This window comes from Syngnathoides biaculeatus, chromosome 18 (genome assembly GCF_019802595.1).
Source record: "Syngnathoides biaculeatus isolate LvHL_M chromosome 18, ASM1980259v1, whole genome shotgun sequence".
Taxonomy (NCBI): Eukaryota; Metazoa; Chordata; class Actinopteri; order Syngnathiformes; family Syngnathidae; genus Syngnathoides; species Syngnathoides biaculeatus.
In genome coordinates, this window is record NC_084657.1 from 9,470,875 (window position 1) to 9,486,613 (window position 15,739).

The 15,739-nt window shown below is 49.5% G+C and overlaps 2 protein-coding genes across 4 annotated transcripts; one reads left to right on the top strand and one right to left on the bottom strand.

Annotated features, from left to right (window-relative positions):
- Window position 1: 1 nt before the first annotated feature.
- Window positions 2-2,731, bottom strand: nsrp1 (nuclear speckle splicing regulatory protein 1). Its single transcript, XM_061802668.1, has 7 exons — window positions 2,605-2,731; window positions 2,175-2,265; window positions 2,028-2,084; window positions 1,815-1,943; window positions 1,504-1,711; window positions 708-810; window positions 2-623 (listed from the first exon to the last, which is right to left on the bottom strand). Exons 1-7 carry the CDS (start codon window positions 2,622-2,624, stop codon window positions 89-91), a joined length of 1,143 nt encoding a protein of 380 aa, XP_061658652.1. The 5' UTR covers window positions 2,625-2,731; the 3' UTR covers window positions 2-88.
- A 672-nt stretch (window positions 2,732-3,403) lies between these two features.
- On the top strand, window positions 3,404-13,682 carry ssh2b (slingshot protein phosphatase 2b). 3 transcript variants are annotated; one of them, XM_061802659.1, is made up of 15 exons: window positions 3,404-3,613; window positions 5,037-5,080; window positions 6,525-6,637; window positions 8,326-8,390; window positions 8,458-8,579; window positions 8,649-8,714; window positions 8,791-8,856; window positions 8,935-9,129; window positions 9,191-9,284; window positions 10,592-10,720; window positions 10,826-10,872; window positions 10,933-11,079; window positions 11,153-11,353; window positions 11,426-12,158; window positions 12,648-13,682. In XM_061802659.1, the coding sequence occupies exons 1-15, from the start codon at window positions 3,551-3,553 to the stop codon at window positions 13,680-13,682; spliced, it is 3,120 nt and encodes a 1,039-aa protein (XP_061658643.1). In that variant the 5' UTR covers window positions 3,404-3,550. The 3 variants fall into 3 exon arrangements, with proteins under 3 accessions (XP_061658643.1, XP_061658645.1, XP_061658644.1); XM_061802661.1 differs by having other exon boundaries at window positions 3,473-3,613; window positions 6,506-6,637; XM_061802660.1 differs by lacking the exons at window positions 3,404-3,613; window positions 5,037-5,080 and adding an exon at window positions 5,095-6,118 and having other exon boundaries at window positions 6,506-6,637.
- Window positions 13,683-15,739: the final 2,057 nt, after the last annotated feature.

The window sequence follows — 15,739 nt, forward strand, 5'->3', positions numbered from 1 at the left end:
GGAGATTCACACTGAAATAGGTTTAATCAATTGTGACATTTTAATGTGAACATTTGGGTGAAAAGAAGGGAATTTCGGTCAGCGGCGGTCAGTCTTGTTCGTGCTCAATGTAGGTTTTGGCCGCGGAGCGAGCCATCTGGCGGGCGAGGTATCGATCTCTGGCCGAGCTCAGTGTTTGCTCGTTGGACCGCTTGGCAAATTTATTCACATTCTTTTCACCTTCCCTCTCACATTCTTCCTCCTGCTTCACTGGAGGTGCTTTATTCCCATCTTCACCTTTCTTCTTTTCATCCCTCCTTCCATCTTTAGCTGACCTCTTCCTGGAGTCTTCTTCCCTTGCCCCGTCTTTGCTTCCGTGACTTTTGCCGTCGCTGTCTTTCCTCCTCTTGCCGTGCGGCTCGTCCTCGTCTTGCCGTTTCTTCCTGGACTTGTCTCTTTCTCGCTCGCAGTCGCTGCCCGACGAGGGCGAACGCCGTCTGTAATGCCGTTTGGGATGTGATGAGGTGGAGGCGGTGCTGGGGGTCCTGTTGAATCTGTTTTTGTCTTTGTGGGCGTCCTCGTCACTTCCGGGACTTGACGTCTGAGCTGTTTCTGGCGCTTTTGTATCTTGTGACTTTTGGGTTCTATGGATGACCCAACATAAGATGTTTGCATTAAATAACGTGTGTATATATATATTTCATATAATGTGTTTGAGGAATCCGTACGTATTCGGGAAGCGATCCGGGAGAGTTTCTTCCCCTACAGTCCGATTCAGAAGATGTCTGTAGAAGCCGCTCAGATCTTTTTGTTTCCTTACGTCCAAAGCGGCTGATAGGGAGGGAAAAAAATGAAATTCAAATGAGCAATTACTGTAATTTCTCATAATGCGCATTATACTTTGGTATGGGTGGAAAAAAAAAAATCACATGGTATTGTTGTATACAGGTACATAGTGGTAAAAAAATTATTTTATATCTTATGTTCAACATTTCTCTATATTATGGCAATGTGTGCCCCCACCAACCTGAGCTCTCTCGGCTCCTCGGGGAGCTTGCATTTTACGATTGTTAGCTTGTCGCTACTGGACCAAAGACCAGAAACAACTGCCCATGAGTTGAAACTTTAAGACAAAAAATGTGGACTGCAACGGCTAGTTCTGCAGCTGTTTTAAAAAAAAAAAAATAAAATCACTCGAGCCGAAGATGCCGCCAACCCAGAAGTAGCGGCAAATTGCTGGTGCGCGTTGTACATTGGTAGAAGGGTTTTCCTGATTTTTTTTTTTTTTTTTGGGGGGGGGGTCAACTTTGGCGGTACGCATTCTCAAATTACAGTAATTCATTTACCTGATTTATTTCTTTTGGACTTTGCTAAACTTATTCGGGCACATAACAGTGGTTCAAAGCAGCCTTGCGCTATGACAGATTTGACGAGGGGTGGCCAATCCATTCATTGATGCGTAGCTATCAGAACGATCTTAAAAATCGCAGATTTTCTTTGAAGGTCACGTCTCGCACGCCTAACCTTCGATGGCGGCCTCCCTCCGCGCACGCTCTTCTTCCTCCTTCTGCTCCTGCAGCTTCTGCTTGTAGGCCGAGGTGACGTACGCCTCCTTGTCCGCAAACTGCTCGCCCTCCGCCTCGCGCTCCTTCTGTATCTTCCTCTCCTCCCGACGTTCCTGCTCCTTCTTGCGGCTCTCCACCGCCTTCATCAGCTGATGGATGTACTTTGGCTGCAAGCGGCAACAACAACAACAAACAAACAAAAAAAAAACATCACTCACTGGCGTTAAAAACCGAATCGAGCGCACAGGTTCGTTTCGGTTACGTATCGACCTTCTTTTCCACCCCCGACAAAGCTTTCCGACTGTTGTCCAGCCTCTGCTTTTGGATGTCGTCGTAGACGGCATCGTAGTCGTACACTGTGCTGTCCTCTTCCAGGGCCTTCTTCATTTCCAACTGAGTCTGCCCAAACCCACCAACCGCATCACAACAGCGCTCAGAAACAAAAACAATTCACCCAACACACAAAATCAGCCTTGGCCTCACCTGCCTCATCGTCTTCTTCTTGGCCGCTTCTTTTTGCAGACTCTCCCCGACAGACGTCTGGTTCAATGAGAATACACATCCATAGCTCCTCATTTAAATATAAAGCTGCAGCACACAAAATAGAGATTTATGGAATTAATGAGCTACCTCATCGTCGGAGTCATCTCCAAACACAGAATGCTTCTGCAGACGTGTTGGCTTCGTCAAGCAATTCTTCTGAGGCAGGATGAGCCCGTACCTGGGTTAAAAAGTAGATCGGTAAACAGGATATTGACAAGTAAGTTTATCAAACTCTCTTGAAATATGACAAGACGACATTGTTTCTGGTTGTGAGTAGAAAACGATTGTTTCAACGACCAGAATGAAGCAAGCTAAGCTCATTACGCTTCCTGCTCCACTTTCCAGTTAGCACATCATGACTTGGATGAGCAGCACGGCCGGTAAGCTAACATTTCAAATACGATTCAAGAAGTAACGAACAACTAAATCGCGCCGTCTTTTATTTTGTAATCTTTTAGAAGCTCCACAATATGACTAAATCTTCAATTCTGGTGTTAGCATCCGAGTTAGCACTTACTGTTTACTAGGCACGGCCATCTTTGTCTGCTGAGGCTGAACTCGTTCCGCATATTCGATACGTTTTATTGCGTCAAGTTGCAAAAAAAAAAAAAAAAAAGTTAAAAAAAAAATGTATATTCCTGATTTCGTGTGGGAATTAATAGCACCTTACACTAAAGTTGGCATTTTCACATACTTTTCCGCCACAGGTTTGTTTTTGCGTTGCGAAAATGCGACTTCCGTGAAAAAAACAGCATGGCAAATGATTAATAATTTTTTAAAAATTATTTGAGTGACATTTGCATCCTCGTTACACTATCAGATCACCTCCAATTTTAACGCAACAATATGTAACATTGTTGAACCAGTAGGTACAGTTTGACGGTAATTATAGGTTCCGTTTGATGGCGCCATTGCACTTATATAAATACATTTACGGCTTGTCCATAAATTTGATTATACTGTATAAACATTAAAATATTGACAAATCGTTTGGAACACAGTCGAATGAAATATTACTGAATCCAAATGTATTTTTTTTTTTACATTTGATTTCATACTGTTTTGAACGCAAAGAGGGAAGCGGAAGACAAAAAAAAAAAATCAAAAAAGAGCAAAGTTGATTTCCCGTGCAGGTCTCGACGATGAAGTTTAGGTTTCCGGGTGAGGTTTTGCTTTTGGACTCACCCGGCGGTTGCACCCGCCCTCCCCTCGCAGATGGTGCAGATTTGCCGTGTCCGCGTGCGCACGCGCCGCCCAGAGGAAGCGGGGAGGAGCGCCCGAACACGGTCCAACAGTACCGGGACTCCCGAGTGAGCGGCCGACCATGGAGAGGGCAATGGAGGAATGACAGAAGACGCCGCCGACGGACCGCCGCTCACCCGAATCCTCCCCTCGGCCGCTTCTGGTCGGCCATTATCATGTTCTCGGTGCCGCTCAGGTGTCGGCGTCTGGCGGCTCGCTGAATGGCGCTGGTGACCGTGCAGCGTTCCCCGACCCCCAGCACCACCTCCAGCCCCTGCGTGTCGGTAAGAGCTCCCTCGGCCGCCCTCTCACTCCCTAACCCGACTTTGCTCCTTCTTCCGTTTTCTCAATCGCGTTTCTATATCGTTGATTTAATTTTTAATTTGGATGAGGGGGGGCGACTGTCACAAACGGACTCGCCTTTGTGTTCGTGCGCATGCGCCAAGCGCACAAACCCATCAAAATGAACTTGCAAGTACGCGACGATTAAACAATTAAACAATACTGTGCGATCCTGTGTGTAGCCATAAACATGAACAGAATATGAACGATATGTTTTTAACAGGAATTTTTGGTGAGAGTTGAATGCACTTCCGGTTGCGAGCAGCTCCAAAGTTGCAAGTTTTTAAGTCCTCTTCCGTCTCTTTGCACTCACCCCAACCTAGTTTCGGTTTAGTAACTCCTTAGTTTAGTACTTTTAATTGTATTCCTCGCCGCACCGACGCTTTGTTTGCATCTCAGCCGCTTTCTACATTTCCGGCCCCCCACTTCCTGTTGGCCATTTTTTTTGTGTGTGGATGCAAAGCAGGAGCGCGGCTGCGACGATGCCATCATTTATTTTCATTATTTTTGAGCTTCACTGTGTGATTTGATTAAATCTTCATTTAAAAAAGAAACCCATGGTCGCAACAGATGAGGAATTAAGTTGTCCCTCCAAGCTGTAAATAAAAGATTCCAAAGTGAATTTTCAGTGCAACCTCGACAGTTGAACACACTTTAATCCGGAATTCCCCTCCAACATTTTTTTTTCATCATAGGATAAATATTATGATTGAATGAATGCAATTTGACCAGCGTGAAGTTTGCATGTTCTCCTCCCCCGTGCCTGCGTGGCTTTTCTCCGGGTGGGCACTCCGGTTTCCTTCCACATCCCAAAAACATGCAAGATTAATTGGACACTAAATTGCCCCAAGGTGTGATTGTGAGTGCGGGTGTTTGTCTCCGTGTCCCCCGAGACTGGCCGGCGACCAGTTCGGGGTGTACCCTGCCCGATAACAGCTGGGATTGGCTCCAGCGCTCCTGTGACCCTCGTGAGGATGAGCGACTCAGAAAATGGATGGATAATTGTCATTATCGGACAAAACGCATGTTGTCCGCCATCGTGAATATTGTCCAATCTGCTTTAAACTGTTCATAAGGTCAAAATGCATTCCATTTTTTTTTCTGCATTTGCATTGTGCTTGCATGCAAAAGCGATTCAGTTTCTTTTTTTTTCACCGATATGGACTTGACTTCAGTTTTAACCTTCCCCGTGAACCTCTGCTGTCCCCCTGTTGTTGTTGTTGTTGTTTGTTTGTCCACGATGAGGTTGTTTAGTGAGAAAACGCACACAAATGCCCGAGTGCAGTGTTTTTTTCCATTTACATAAAACCCGTAAAAAATGTTGACATTGCGACGTAATCACGACATTCTCGTTTCTCCTTTCAGGAGTCCGGCAGCGGAGAGGATGACCGTCGCTCTCAACCTCGCAGGTCAGATATATTAAAAAAAAAAACAGAAAAAAAACCCGAAAAAATGCATAATGATAATCACGCAGACTAAGATTCTCCTGTTGTCCATAAGGAGGCGCTGGGCTCTCTGCCACTCGGTTCAGAATGGAGACCCTTCAAAGCTTCAGGGAGGCTTTTTTGGGGGGGATAAAACTGCTTCCTGTCCTGGTGTCAATTCATTCCGCTGCTCCTTTTTCTATCAAGCAACTAATGAACGTATCGGCCTCTGGTAGGGGCATGTCAGTCCGTCCTCCATATTGAATGTGTCACTTGGTGGACGCACACTAACAACACTTTTGAGTCACCGAAGGTTCTGGGGTTGAACTCCCCAGCGCGCCCCGCCCATATGTTATGTTGATATGTTGTGCGTTCCTTGTGTCGGTACGACTACCGTAATTTCCGGCCTGCAAGCCGTGACTTTTTTTTTTCCACACGCTTTCAACCCTGCGGTTTATGCGGTGATGCGGCTAATTTGTGCAATTTTTCTAACGGCCCCAAGGGGGCACTCGAGCAGAAAAGGTAAGAGTGAGACCGGTGGAATAGATGTGCCGAGGACGTGACTTTGACCGGTCCTGTTAGTGCTGCGCTAGCATGTTGCTCCTGTGTTACTGGTGTGTCTCAGTGATATTTACTGGTAAGTTTTATTTTAACCGGCCCTGTGGGCGTTAGCGCTAGTGTGAGGCTAACATTAGGGCTGCTAGCGCTGGCGTTAGCGTTAAACTCTTTCTATGTACCGGCTTTCTTTCTTTGTAAATATATCGTATTTCATTGCGGGTTTCAACGTGGGCGCTTGCGGCTTTTACACAGCTGCGGCGTACCTATGTACCAAATGGTATTTCCTTTATGCGGCGATGCGGCTAATTTGTGCAATTTTTCTAACGGCCGCAAGGGGGCACTCGAGTGGAAAAGGTAAGAGTGAGACCCGGTGGAATATATGTGCCGAGGAAGTGAGTTTGACCTGTTAGTGCTGCGCTAGTATGTTGCTGCTGTGTTTTTGGCGCGTCTCAGTGATATTTACTGGTAAGTTTTCTTTTAATCGTCCCTGTTAGCGCTAACCCATTGCTAACATTAGCGCTAGCTTTTGTGCAGCGCTGGCGTTAGCATGCTAGCGTTGGGGTTAAACTGTTTCTATGGACCGTCTTTCTTTGTAAATATCTCGTATTTCATTGTGGGTTTCGACGTGGGGGCTTGCGGCTTTTACACAGCTGTGGCGTACGTGTGTACCAAATGGTATTTCTTTTACAAATGTACTCGGTGAGGCTCGTAACCAGGTGCTATCTGTAGGCCAGGAATTGCGGTATATGTTTATAAGGATATCTGCGTTAAAAGGAATGTACAAAAAAAAAAACGTGTATGTGGTGTTGCATTACCGTGCATGCAGTAATTCTTTCAAATATTCCATCTCAGTTTCCTTTTTTGGGTCCAGCATTAGCGAAAGTTTCCTGACCGTGAAAGGGGCCGCACTCTTCTTGCCCCGGGGAAATGGCTCCTCATCGCCGTCCGGATCCCGCTTCTCCGAACTGCCCAACAAACACGCAGGTGAAGAAAATTTAGATTGATGTGCTGAATTTTTCGGCAACTGAAATTCTTCGTATGAAAATTGTCTCCTTTTTGTGTGAAACCCAAAATTCGCTTTTGGGTTTCAGACAAAAGAAAAAAAGATATTTTCACGACTCATGCAAAAACCGGGGCTAGTTTTATCTGTATTGTGTAAAAAAAAAAAAATGGCATGCCCACATTGAACAGTCGCCCCAACCTCCCTACTTTTGTTGTTCATATTCGGTCACGGTCGTTGCATGGCATTTAGCGCCGCTCCAGATGCCCGCAAGCTACAGCTAACCCGGGACAACCCAACGCTGAGCCGCGGGGGCGAGCCGTCGCTTCGCATCCGTCGTCAACGCGGCATAGGTCACTAATCGTCGCTTGCGCGGCGGCGAATAAGATGCAGTTGTGACGAGGCTTTTTATACTCAGAAGAGAGCGATAATTAACAGGGGAAAAAAAATGAAGAACCCATGCTAATTGCTAAGCTATGGCTACTTGATATTGCATAAAATATGCATTTGGCTGATGCCACAAAGGTCTGGCTACAACCGCTTTATACAGTAGTGAAGGGTAACCGACTTTGAGTAAGGCCGATATTAAATTCAAATACATAAATCAAAATATCAGGGAAATTGTCTGGAGAATAAAATGCTGTAACCCATGCTAACACTGGACAGCCGCACAGGAACCAGAAACTGCATATGAATTTTAGTACATCATTGCTCGTCTGCTCCGTTGAGGCCTGCAAGTTTAAAATTACATTTAATATTAGAAATGTTTAAAATATGAGATAAGCTTTTTAAAACCCGCAATGGGGAAATTTGCATCATTTCAGCAGCAATAATAGGTGCAAATATATATATATAAAATTTGCAAGCGTCCCCCTTTAGGAGGTTGATGCGTTCAATCCATTCAGTTAACAAATATTAAAGCCATAAATTAGGATTATAAAGTAATAGTTGTTGTTCATTCAAATAGAATTATTATTTTTTTATCCTATTGCATAATATGCTGCAATAACTGTCCCGCTACGTTCTTGACATATTTTATAAAATGCGGAAAAGTGGGGGTGAATTTCTGTCGGTTGGCAGCTCTGCAGTCATACCCATAATGCAATTTCATTCATGATCCATCCATCCATTTTATTCGCCGCTTATCCTCACAAGGGTCGCGGGGAGCGCCGGAGCCTATCCCAGCTGTCAACGGCCAGGAGGCGGGGTACACCCTGAACTGGTCGCCAGCCAATCCCAGGGCACACGTCAACAAACAGCTGCAGTTGCAGTCACACCTTGGGGCAATTTAGTGTCCAATTAATGTTGGGTGATTATTTTGGGGAGTGTGGGAGGAACCCGTAGTGCTCACCTGGAGGAAACCCACATAGGCACGGGGGAGGAGATGCAAACTCCACACTGGCGGGGCCGGGATCGAACCCGGGGACTTCACCGGCCGATCCACCGTGCCGCCCAATTTAATTCAAAATTGGCATTGTAATTTCAATTTTCGGCCGAGAATTTCTTAATCCGGTTCGTCACTAATTTATGAAGCCATATTTTCCTTCCGATTGGCCAAAGCGGTCTTAAAAGTTGACGCGTGACGGCTCCGGCAGTTCATCCGGCGCGCCGCGTAGGCTAGCCGGCAAAGCGTCTTTTAACGGCGACGTTCCTGTTCCTGCGTTGCTCCCAGGGGACATCCAGCAGCATCTTCAGACAATGTTCACCGTCCTCAGACCGGAGGACAACATCAAACTGGTGGGTGCACCCACGCCCCAACACACGCACAGAACGTCGGGCGTCACCTGCGGCGTTCCCCATCCAGGCGGTCCGGCTGGAGAGCGCTCACACGCCGACGACGCGCTACATGGTGGTGGTGTCCACCAACGGGAGGCAGGACACCGAGGAGAGCGTCGTCCTCGGAGTGGACTTCAGCCCCGTGGACAGGTGAGCGTCGGCGTCCAAACGCGCAACGTGGCACACGGTACATCTCGCCGCGTGACGTGTGCTCCTCAGTTCCTGCTCCGTGGGTTTGGTTCTCCCCCTGTGGAGCGACACACTGATCCATCTGGACGGAGACGGGTATGGACCCGGCAAACGCGCTCGTCGTCGTCGTTCGCGGCATGCTCTTCATCAGCGGCTCTCCTCTTCCTCGCAGAGGCTTCAGCGTGTCCACGGACTGCCGGGTGCACGTGTTCAAGCCCGTCTCCGTGCAGGCCATGTGGTGAGTTCACGCTCGGTTCGCCGACAGCGACCCTCGCCAACGTCCCCGGTAAGGACGCCTCGTGTCGCTCACGGGCAGGTCGGCGCTGCAGTCGCTGCACAAAGCCTGCGAGGTGGCGCGATGTCACAACTACTTTCCGGGCAGCCTGTTCCTCACCTGGGTCAGCTACTACAGGAGCCGGATCTCCTCGGACCAGGCCCACATCAACGAGTGGAACGCCATGCGGGACCTGCAGTCGCACCGCGCCGACTCCCCCGTCCTGTTCTCTGACACGTAAGCGCCTCTAGGTGGCGACGCCGGCGCTGATCGGGTGGCCTGACGTGCGCGTGTGCAGGCCCACAGAACGAGAGCTGACCGAGCGCGAGATTAAAAGCGGTTTGAGGGAGATCATGATGCAAAATGACCTGGAGAACGTCACCTGTAAGGAGGTCAGTCACACAATCATGATGTCTCGTTGCACTGTATTGTTGTTATTATTATTATTAATTTTTTTGGAATTATCGGTATTTAAAACAAAACTGTGCCGTGCTATTTTTGATGTCATAATACCTTGGTACGGTTACTTGTATTTGGTGCAACCCGAGTATGGATTAAAGATGCAGTTTACCGAACTGCTACCGTCATTTCCGGCCTACAAGACGCGACTTTTGCAAGGTAAGAATGAGACCGGTGGAATGTATGTGCCCAGGAAGTGACTTTTACCCGCGCCGTTAGTGCAGCGCTCACATGTTGCTGATGTGTTACTGGCGTGTCTCAGTGATATTTACCGGTAAGTTTTATTTTAACAGGCTCTGTTAGCGCTAGCGTGGGGCTAACATTAGTGCTAACTTTAGCACAGCGCTGGTGTTAAACTCTTTCTTTGTACCGTCTTTCTTTGTAAATATCTCTGATTTCACCCAGGAAGTGACTTTTACCGGCCCTGTTAGCGCTGCGCTAGCGTATTGCTGCTGTTTTACTGGCGTGTCTCAGTGATATTTACCAGTAAGTTTTATTTTAACAGGCTCTGTTAGCATTAGAGCTAGCCCGGCGCTAGCGTTAGCACTCGCGTTACCGCGGCGTGAGCGTTAAATCGCCTTTCTTTGTAAATATCTCACTTTCAATGTGGGCACTTGCGGCTTTTACACAGCTGCGGCGTACGTATGTACCAAATGGTATTTCCTTTACAAATGTACTCGGTGAGGCTTGTAAGGTGGTAAGGGAGGTGCGCTTACGGTAAACGGCCAGTCACACGTTTGCGCAGCGCTAACAGGGCCCGACGGGTAAAAGTCACTCCCTCGGCACATATATTCCACCGCTTTTTCCGCCCGAGTGCCCCCTTGCGGCTGTTAGAGAAAAAAAAAATGCACAAATTAGCCGCATCATCGCAAAAACCGCAGGGTTGAAAGCGTGTGCAAAAAGTCGCGGCTTATAGGCCGAAAATTACGGTAATCATGCTTACTTTTGTACACTTATTTGTGCAAATAAATCAATATTGTGCACATTTTTTCATTATTACAATTTCCAAGAGTAAATAAACATTGACCGTGACGTCCGTGTTACCTTTTGAGTGTGTTGCGGATGTGCTAACTGGTCATGTTTCAAACTTTTCTACTCCAGGCGCACAAATGAGTCAAGTGGAATTTGTTTTCAGATGTTTTAATGCTGAAATAATTTTGAGACATAGAACATACCGCATGTTAATATTGCATCAAAAACTTTTCAAGATTTGAACCGTTTTCTTCCCACGTGGGCGCAGATCCGCACCGAGCTGGAAATGCACATGACTTGCAACCTGCGGGAGTTCAAGGAGTTCATCGACAACGAGATGATCGTCATCTTGGGGCAGATGGACAGCCCCACGCAGATCTTCGAGCACGTCTTCTTGGTAGGCAGATCGGGGCGGAACGTCGGCTAAACGGTGTCGATAGTTTGTGCGAGTCAAATTCATCGAAGCGACGCTTCATCCGTGCGATGCTCTTCGTTCCTTCAGGGTTCCGAGTGGAACGCGTCCAATTTGGAGGAATTGCAGAAGAGCGGGTGAGGAGCGAAGCCCACGGCTGACTTTGGAGCAGGAGTTAACTTCGGCCTGTCGCGCAGAGTCCGCTACATCCTGAATGTGACGCGGGAGATCGACAACTTCTTCCCGGGGGTCTTCGAGTACCACAACATCCGCGTGTACGACGAGGAAGCCACGGACTTGCTGGCCTACTGGAACGACACCTACAAGTTCATCACCAGAGCCAAGTGAGTGCGTACGTATGACGCACGTACGCGCACCGGGAAACTCCCGACGGCTCACGCCAACGCCGCCTCGCAGGAACGACCACTCCCGGTGCTTGGTGCATTGCAAAATGGGGATCAGTCGCTCGGCGGCCACGGTCATCGCCTACGCCATGAAGGAGTACGGCTGGGATCTGACAGAGTCCTTCGACTACGTGAAGGAGCGCCGGGCGGTCGCCAAACCCAACCCTTCCTTCATGAGGCAGCTGGAGGAGTACCAGGGCATCCTGCTGGCCAGGTGAGCGCGCTCGGACCGCGGTCAACGTGCCGGACCGGCCGGGCACTTAAGCGCCTTTCTGCTCTCCCGCAGCAAGCAGCGGCACAACAAGCTGTGGCGTTCTCACTCCGACAGCGACCTCTCCGAGCACCAGGACCTGCTGTACAAAGACGACGGCCACCCGCACAGCTTGGGCAGCCAGGCCGCCGTCCCGCTCGGGCCCTCCGTCAGAGACCTGCTGGACTTGCCGGCGGCCGACGGGACGGCGCGTTGCGCCCGCCGGCCCGACGTCCCGGCCCGCCCGCTCAGCTCACCCCCGTGCGGCGGCGTTGCGGCGTCGCCGTCACCCCCGCCGTTCTCTAACGGTCCGAGCGAACCCGCGGAGGAGGTGGAGCGCGATCAATCCGCTTCCGCGCCGCCCACGGCCGCGACTGCGGTGCCGGGGGTCCCCCGCCCAGACGCCGTCGTAACGGTGGTGCAGAGTGTCGCCTTGGGGCAGCCGTACCCCCCCGCGGCCCTGCACCGCCTGTCGCCGTCGTCCCCGCCGCCCTCCACGCCTGAAGCGGAGATCTCGCATCGGGGCTGTTGCTCTGACCCGCCCGCGGTGTCGCCTGTCCACACGCCGGACTGCTCGGTTCCGGACAGTCCCCCTCCCGCCAGAGACGCCCTCCTCGCCCCCGTCTTCCCCTGCGTGTCGTTTGGACACGCCGACCGCATCAACTTCTTCAGCGCCAGGGAGAAGTTCAAAGGGATGACCCAAGACTGTCGCGGCGCCAAGCAACATTCTCCTCCCGAATCCCTCGCTGGAGAAGACACGAAAAGAAAGGTGAGACCAACGCGAGCGGATCCTGGACGCGCTCGCAGTCCGAGAATCGCTCCGTGGCCTGGATAGTTCCGTTCCGCAATTATCGGACGGATATTAACCAGTCGTAGATATGTTGGGAAAAACTCCACCACTTGCATTTTAAGCATTCAAATATGAGCTGTCTGACTTTGCTCATTTTTAACATCAACATTTATCATCTGATTGAAAACTGATTTTGTTTTGTGAGGAAAGTCGTGGGTGGAGAAAATCTGCGCATTCAAAATATGTCCCGCATTAAAACTGTGCCAGTGACTGTCAAAAAGTGTGCAAGATGGCTTCTCGTGGCACACTTGCACACCTTTTGAGGATGATCGGGAAAAACGCCAACCAAATTCGATTGTGGAATTCAAAGGAAAAGGTTGTCATAAATGCATATTTTACATTTTTTTTTTTTTAGGTGCAATATAATCACTGGCTTTGGTTCTTTTTCCTGTGTTCTCTTTGGAGCAGACGGTCGTTCCTGTGCAGGTCGCAGGATCGAAGCCGTCCCTGCGGTCGGAGCGGTCCGAGCTCGGCCAGTCGGAGCGTTGCGACCGGGAAGCGAGGAGGTCCGAGCAGGACGTGGAGGGCGGGGACCTTTCTTGTCAGAGCGCGAAGCAGGAAGTGAAGAACGAAGAGGAGGATGGCGTTTGTCTCGACAGGGACTGGAGGCGGGGTTCCGTCCGTCGTGTCACGCGCCAGCTGGAGTATCGGATAAAGCGGGAAAGCCGCGTCCCCTCGCCGTCCCCGCCCTCGCACTCAGGAAGCCCCTCCCTCTCTCAGCGCCGCACGTCGGCGCAGCCGGTCGCCGCCCGCGACCGAGAGGAGCAGCACGCCGTGAAAGGCGTCCTGGTCAGAATGACGAGCGGGAGCGCAAGGAACGCCGACAGCGACTGGATGTCCGTCGTCGATTTCCTGTATGCGGGGGGGTCGGCGGGCCCGCACTGCGACGGCGCCGTCCTGAAAGAGACATGGGAGACGCTCCGCGAGCTCGGCGCCTTCCTGTTGCAGGTGAGCGTGGGCGCGCCTGGAGCCAATCGAAAACGAGGCGGCGGCGCACAGAGGCACGTCCGGGAGGCGGAGGCTCGGATCCGCCAGGCGGGCCTGACCCCGCCCTCGCTGATGAAACGCTCGGCCTCGTTAGCCAAGTTAGGCTGTCTGGACCTGCTCGCCAACGACCTCACCGACTGGGACCTGAGCCGCGCCCACGCCGTCTTTGCCGCGCATCCGTCCGCTGACGCGCTCTCTGCAGAGCCTTCGGTCCCCGCGGGCGCCGAGGACCCCAAGAAGCACCGCGTCCACGACGCTCCCTCCACAGTTGACCGGACGGCCGCGGAGTCGGCCACGCCCCCGGTCGAGAGGCCACGCCGGCCCCAAGACTCGCCGCCGGCGTCGTCGTCCTCTACCGATTTTCCGCTCTTCACCTCCAGGCAGCAGTACGGAAGAAGTCACCCTGTAAGGCGCCTGAAAAAATCAACCCTCAGCGCGTTCTACCACACCATGTAGACCACGTCACTCGCTCTCCTTCACAACACAAGCCAGCGCCTCTTGCCTTAAACCAGCGCTTCTCAACGGTTTTCTGTTACAACAAGAAGAAGAAGAAAATTGCGGCCCCCGCAAGCAACACCTCCATCTACCGTCATTCCCTGCCTCCAGAGCGCACCTGGTTGGAGCCTCACGCAGTACTTTTGTCAAGAAAATACCATTTGGTGCATACGTACGCCGCAGCTGTGTAAAAGCCGCAAGTGCCCACATTGTAACGGGAGATATTTACAAAGAAAGATGGTAACGCTAGTGCTAACGCGCTAGCTCTAATGTTAACAGGGCCTGTTAAAATAAAACTTGCTGGTAAATATCAGTGAGAGACGCCAGTAACACAGCAGCAATACGCAAGCACAACGCTAACGCTAGAGCTAACAGGGCCGGTAAAAGTCACTTCCTGGGCACATATATGCCACCGGTCTCATTCGTACCTGTTCCGCTCGAGTGCCCCCCTGCGGCCGTTGGGAAAACATGCACAAAGAAAGACGGTACGCAGAGAGTTTAACGCAGGGGTGTCAAACTCATTTTTATTGCCGGCCACATTGCACTCGCGGTTTCCCTCAAAGGGCCGTTATGGCTGTGAAACCATAAAAAAAAAAAATAATCTTTAACCGCCTCGTCATATTTCCACATGAAATTTATGAACTAGTTTTAGAATCAGAAATCAAGGGTAACTGTTTTTTTCCCAATGATTGTTGTTTGGTAACACAAGAATGCTTGTAATAGCTCAATGTTGTCATTTATGTAATGACAATTTGGTATTTTGGTACAGATTTGAACAAAAAAAGAAGAAAAATAACATGTTAGTTTGATACACATGATTTTCCTCGTCGAGCCACATAAAATCACACGGTGGGCCAGATCTGGCCCCCGGGCCTTGAGTTTGACACTAGTGAGTGTAACGCTAGCGCCGCCATGCTAACAGGGCCGGTTTAAAAATACATATTGGTAAAAATCACTGAGACACGGCAGTAACACACAAGCGCAGCGCTAACAGGGCCTGACTGGTAAAAGTCACTCCCTCGGCACATATATTCCACTGCTTTTTTTTTTTTTTCCGCCCGAGTGCCCCCTTGCGGCCGTTAGAAAAAAAAAAATGCGCAAATCAGCTGCATCGCTGCATAAACCGCAGGGTCTAAGGCGTGTGGGGAAAAAAATTAATGTTTTTTTTTAGGCCGGAAATTACAGTAACGATGCGTATTAAGGATAATCTTATGTAATCTTTTTAAACATCAATGAAAGCACAAACGGGAGGAATTTGGATCAACGTCCCGCTGTTGATGTGCAGTTCGACTTTGTTCAAGAAGGGCAAATGGGAGGGCGAGGATGAGCCCCCACTACTCGAAAAGCGCCGCCTTAAATCGGACAAACCTTTTCTTCTTCTTGAGCTCTAAAAAAATCGCAGCTGGCGTTTTTTTCCGGAATGTCGGAACGTGACGTCGCGCTCGCTTCCGACCCTTCAGCTGTTCTTCCTGGCTCCGTGACCGCGGCCAATGGCAGGTCACACGGTCGTGCGTCAGGCCAATCAGGAGCAGTGTGTTTTTTTCAAAAGTAATTTTTAATGTACATTTTTTTTTTTTTTTTTAGGGTTTTGATGACGTCGTACCTCAGAAGCCTGCAATGTTGTGTGTGCTTGTGTGTGTCGGCAGTGTGATACGGGAGCCTGTAAGTCTTTCTACATTTGATATCTTAAATTTGTAAGATTATGAAGCACAACTTTTCACTCTTTTTAGTTTATTTTTTAACATGCATGCATGCGTGTGGGTGGCAAATGAAGCTTCTGTTATGTCATACATGCACTTTAATATGTTTTGGGTTTCAGTGCGGTTGTAACTTGTGGGGTCATGTGACAGTAGGAAGGAAGCTGTTGTGTTTGGTAATTTTTTTTATGATTATTTTTATTTTTAAATCGCTCTAAATGTTCTTTTTATATCATGTCTATCTACTGTGACCATTAAATGGATAGGAAAAGAAAAAAAAGGATTTATTTCAACCCTCAATGTGAATTATGTGTCCAGCGG

Excerpts from the sequence above, each read along its gene's own strand:
- nsrp1 (XM_061802668.1), bottom strand. The coding sequence starts at position 2,624 with ATGGCCGTGCCTAGTAAACA. Across the intron at positions 811-1,503 it reads GAGGGAGGCCGCCATCGAAG|CCGCTTTGGACGTAAGGAAA; the intron begins GTTAGGCGTGCG and ends CCTCCCTATCAG. Across the intron at positions 624-707 it reads CCGGATCGCTTCCCGAATAC|AACCCAAAAGTCACAAGATA; the intron begins GTACGGATTCCT and ends GGTCATCCATAG.
- ssh2b (XM_061802659.1), top strand. The coding sequence starts at position 3,551 with ATGGCGCTGGTGACCGTGCAGCGTTCCCCGACCCCCAGCACCACCTCC. Across the intron at positions 11,354-11,425 it reads CAGGGCATCCTGCTGGCCAG|CAAGCAGCGGCACAACAAGC; the intron begins GTGAGCGCGCTC and ends GCTCTCCCGCAG. Across the intron at positions 12,159-12,647 it reads GAGAAGACACGAAAAGAAAG|ACGGTCGTTCCTGTGCAGGT; the intron begins GTGAGACCAACG and ends TCTTTGGAGCAG.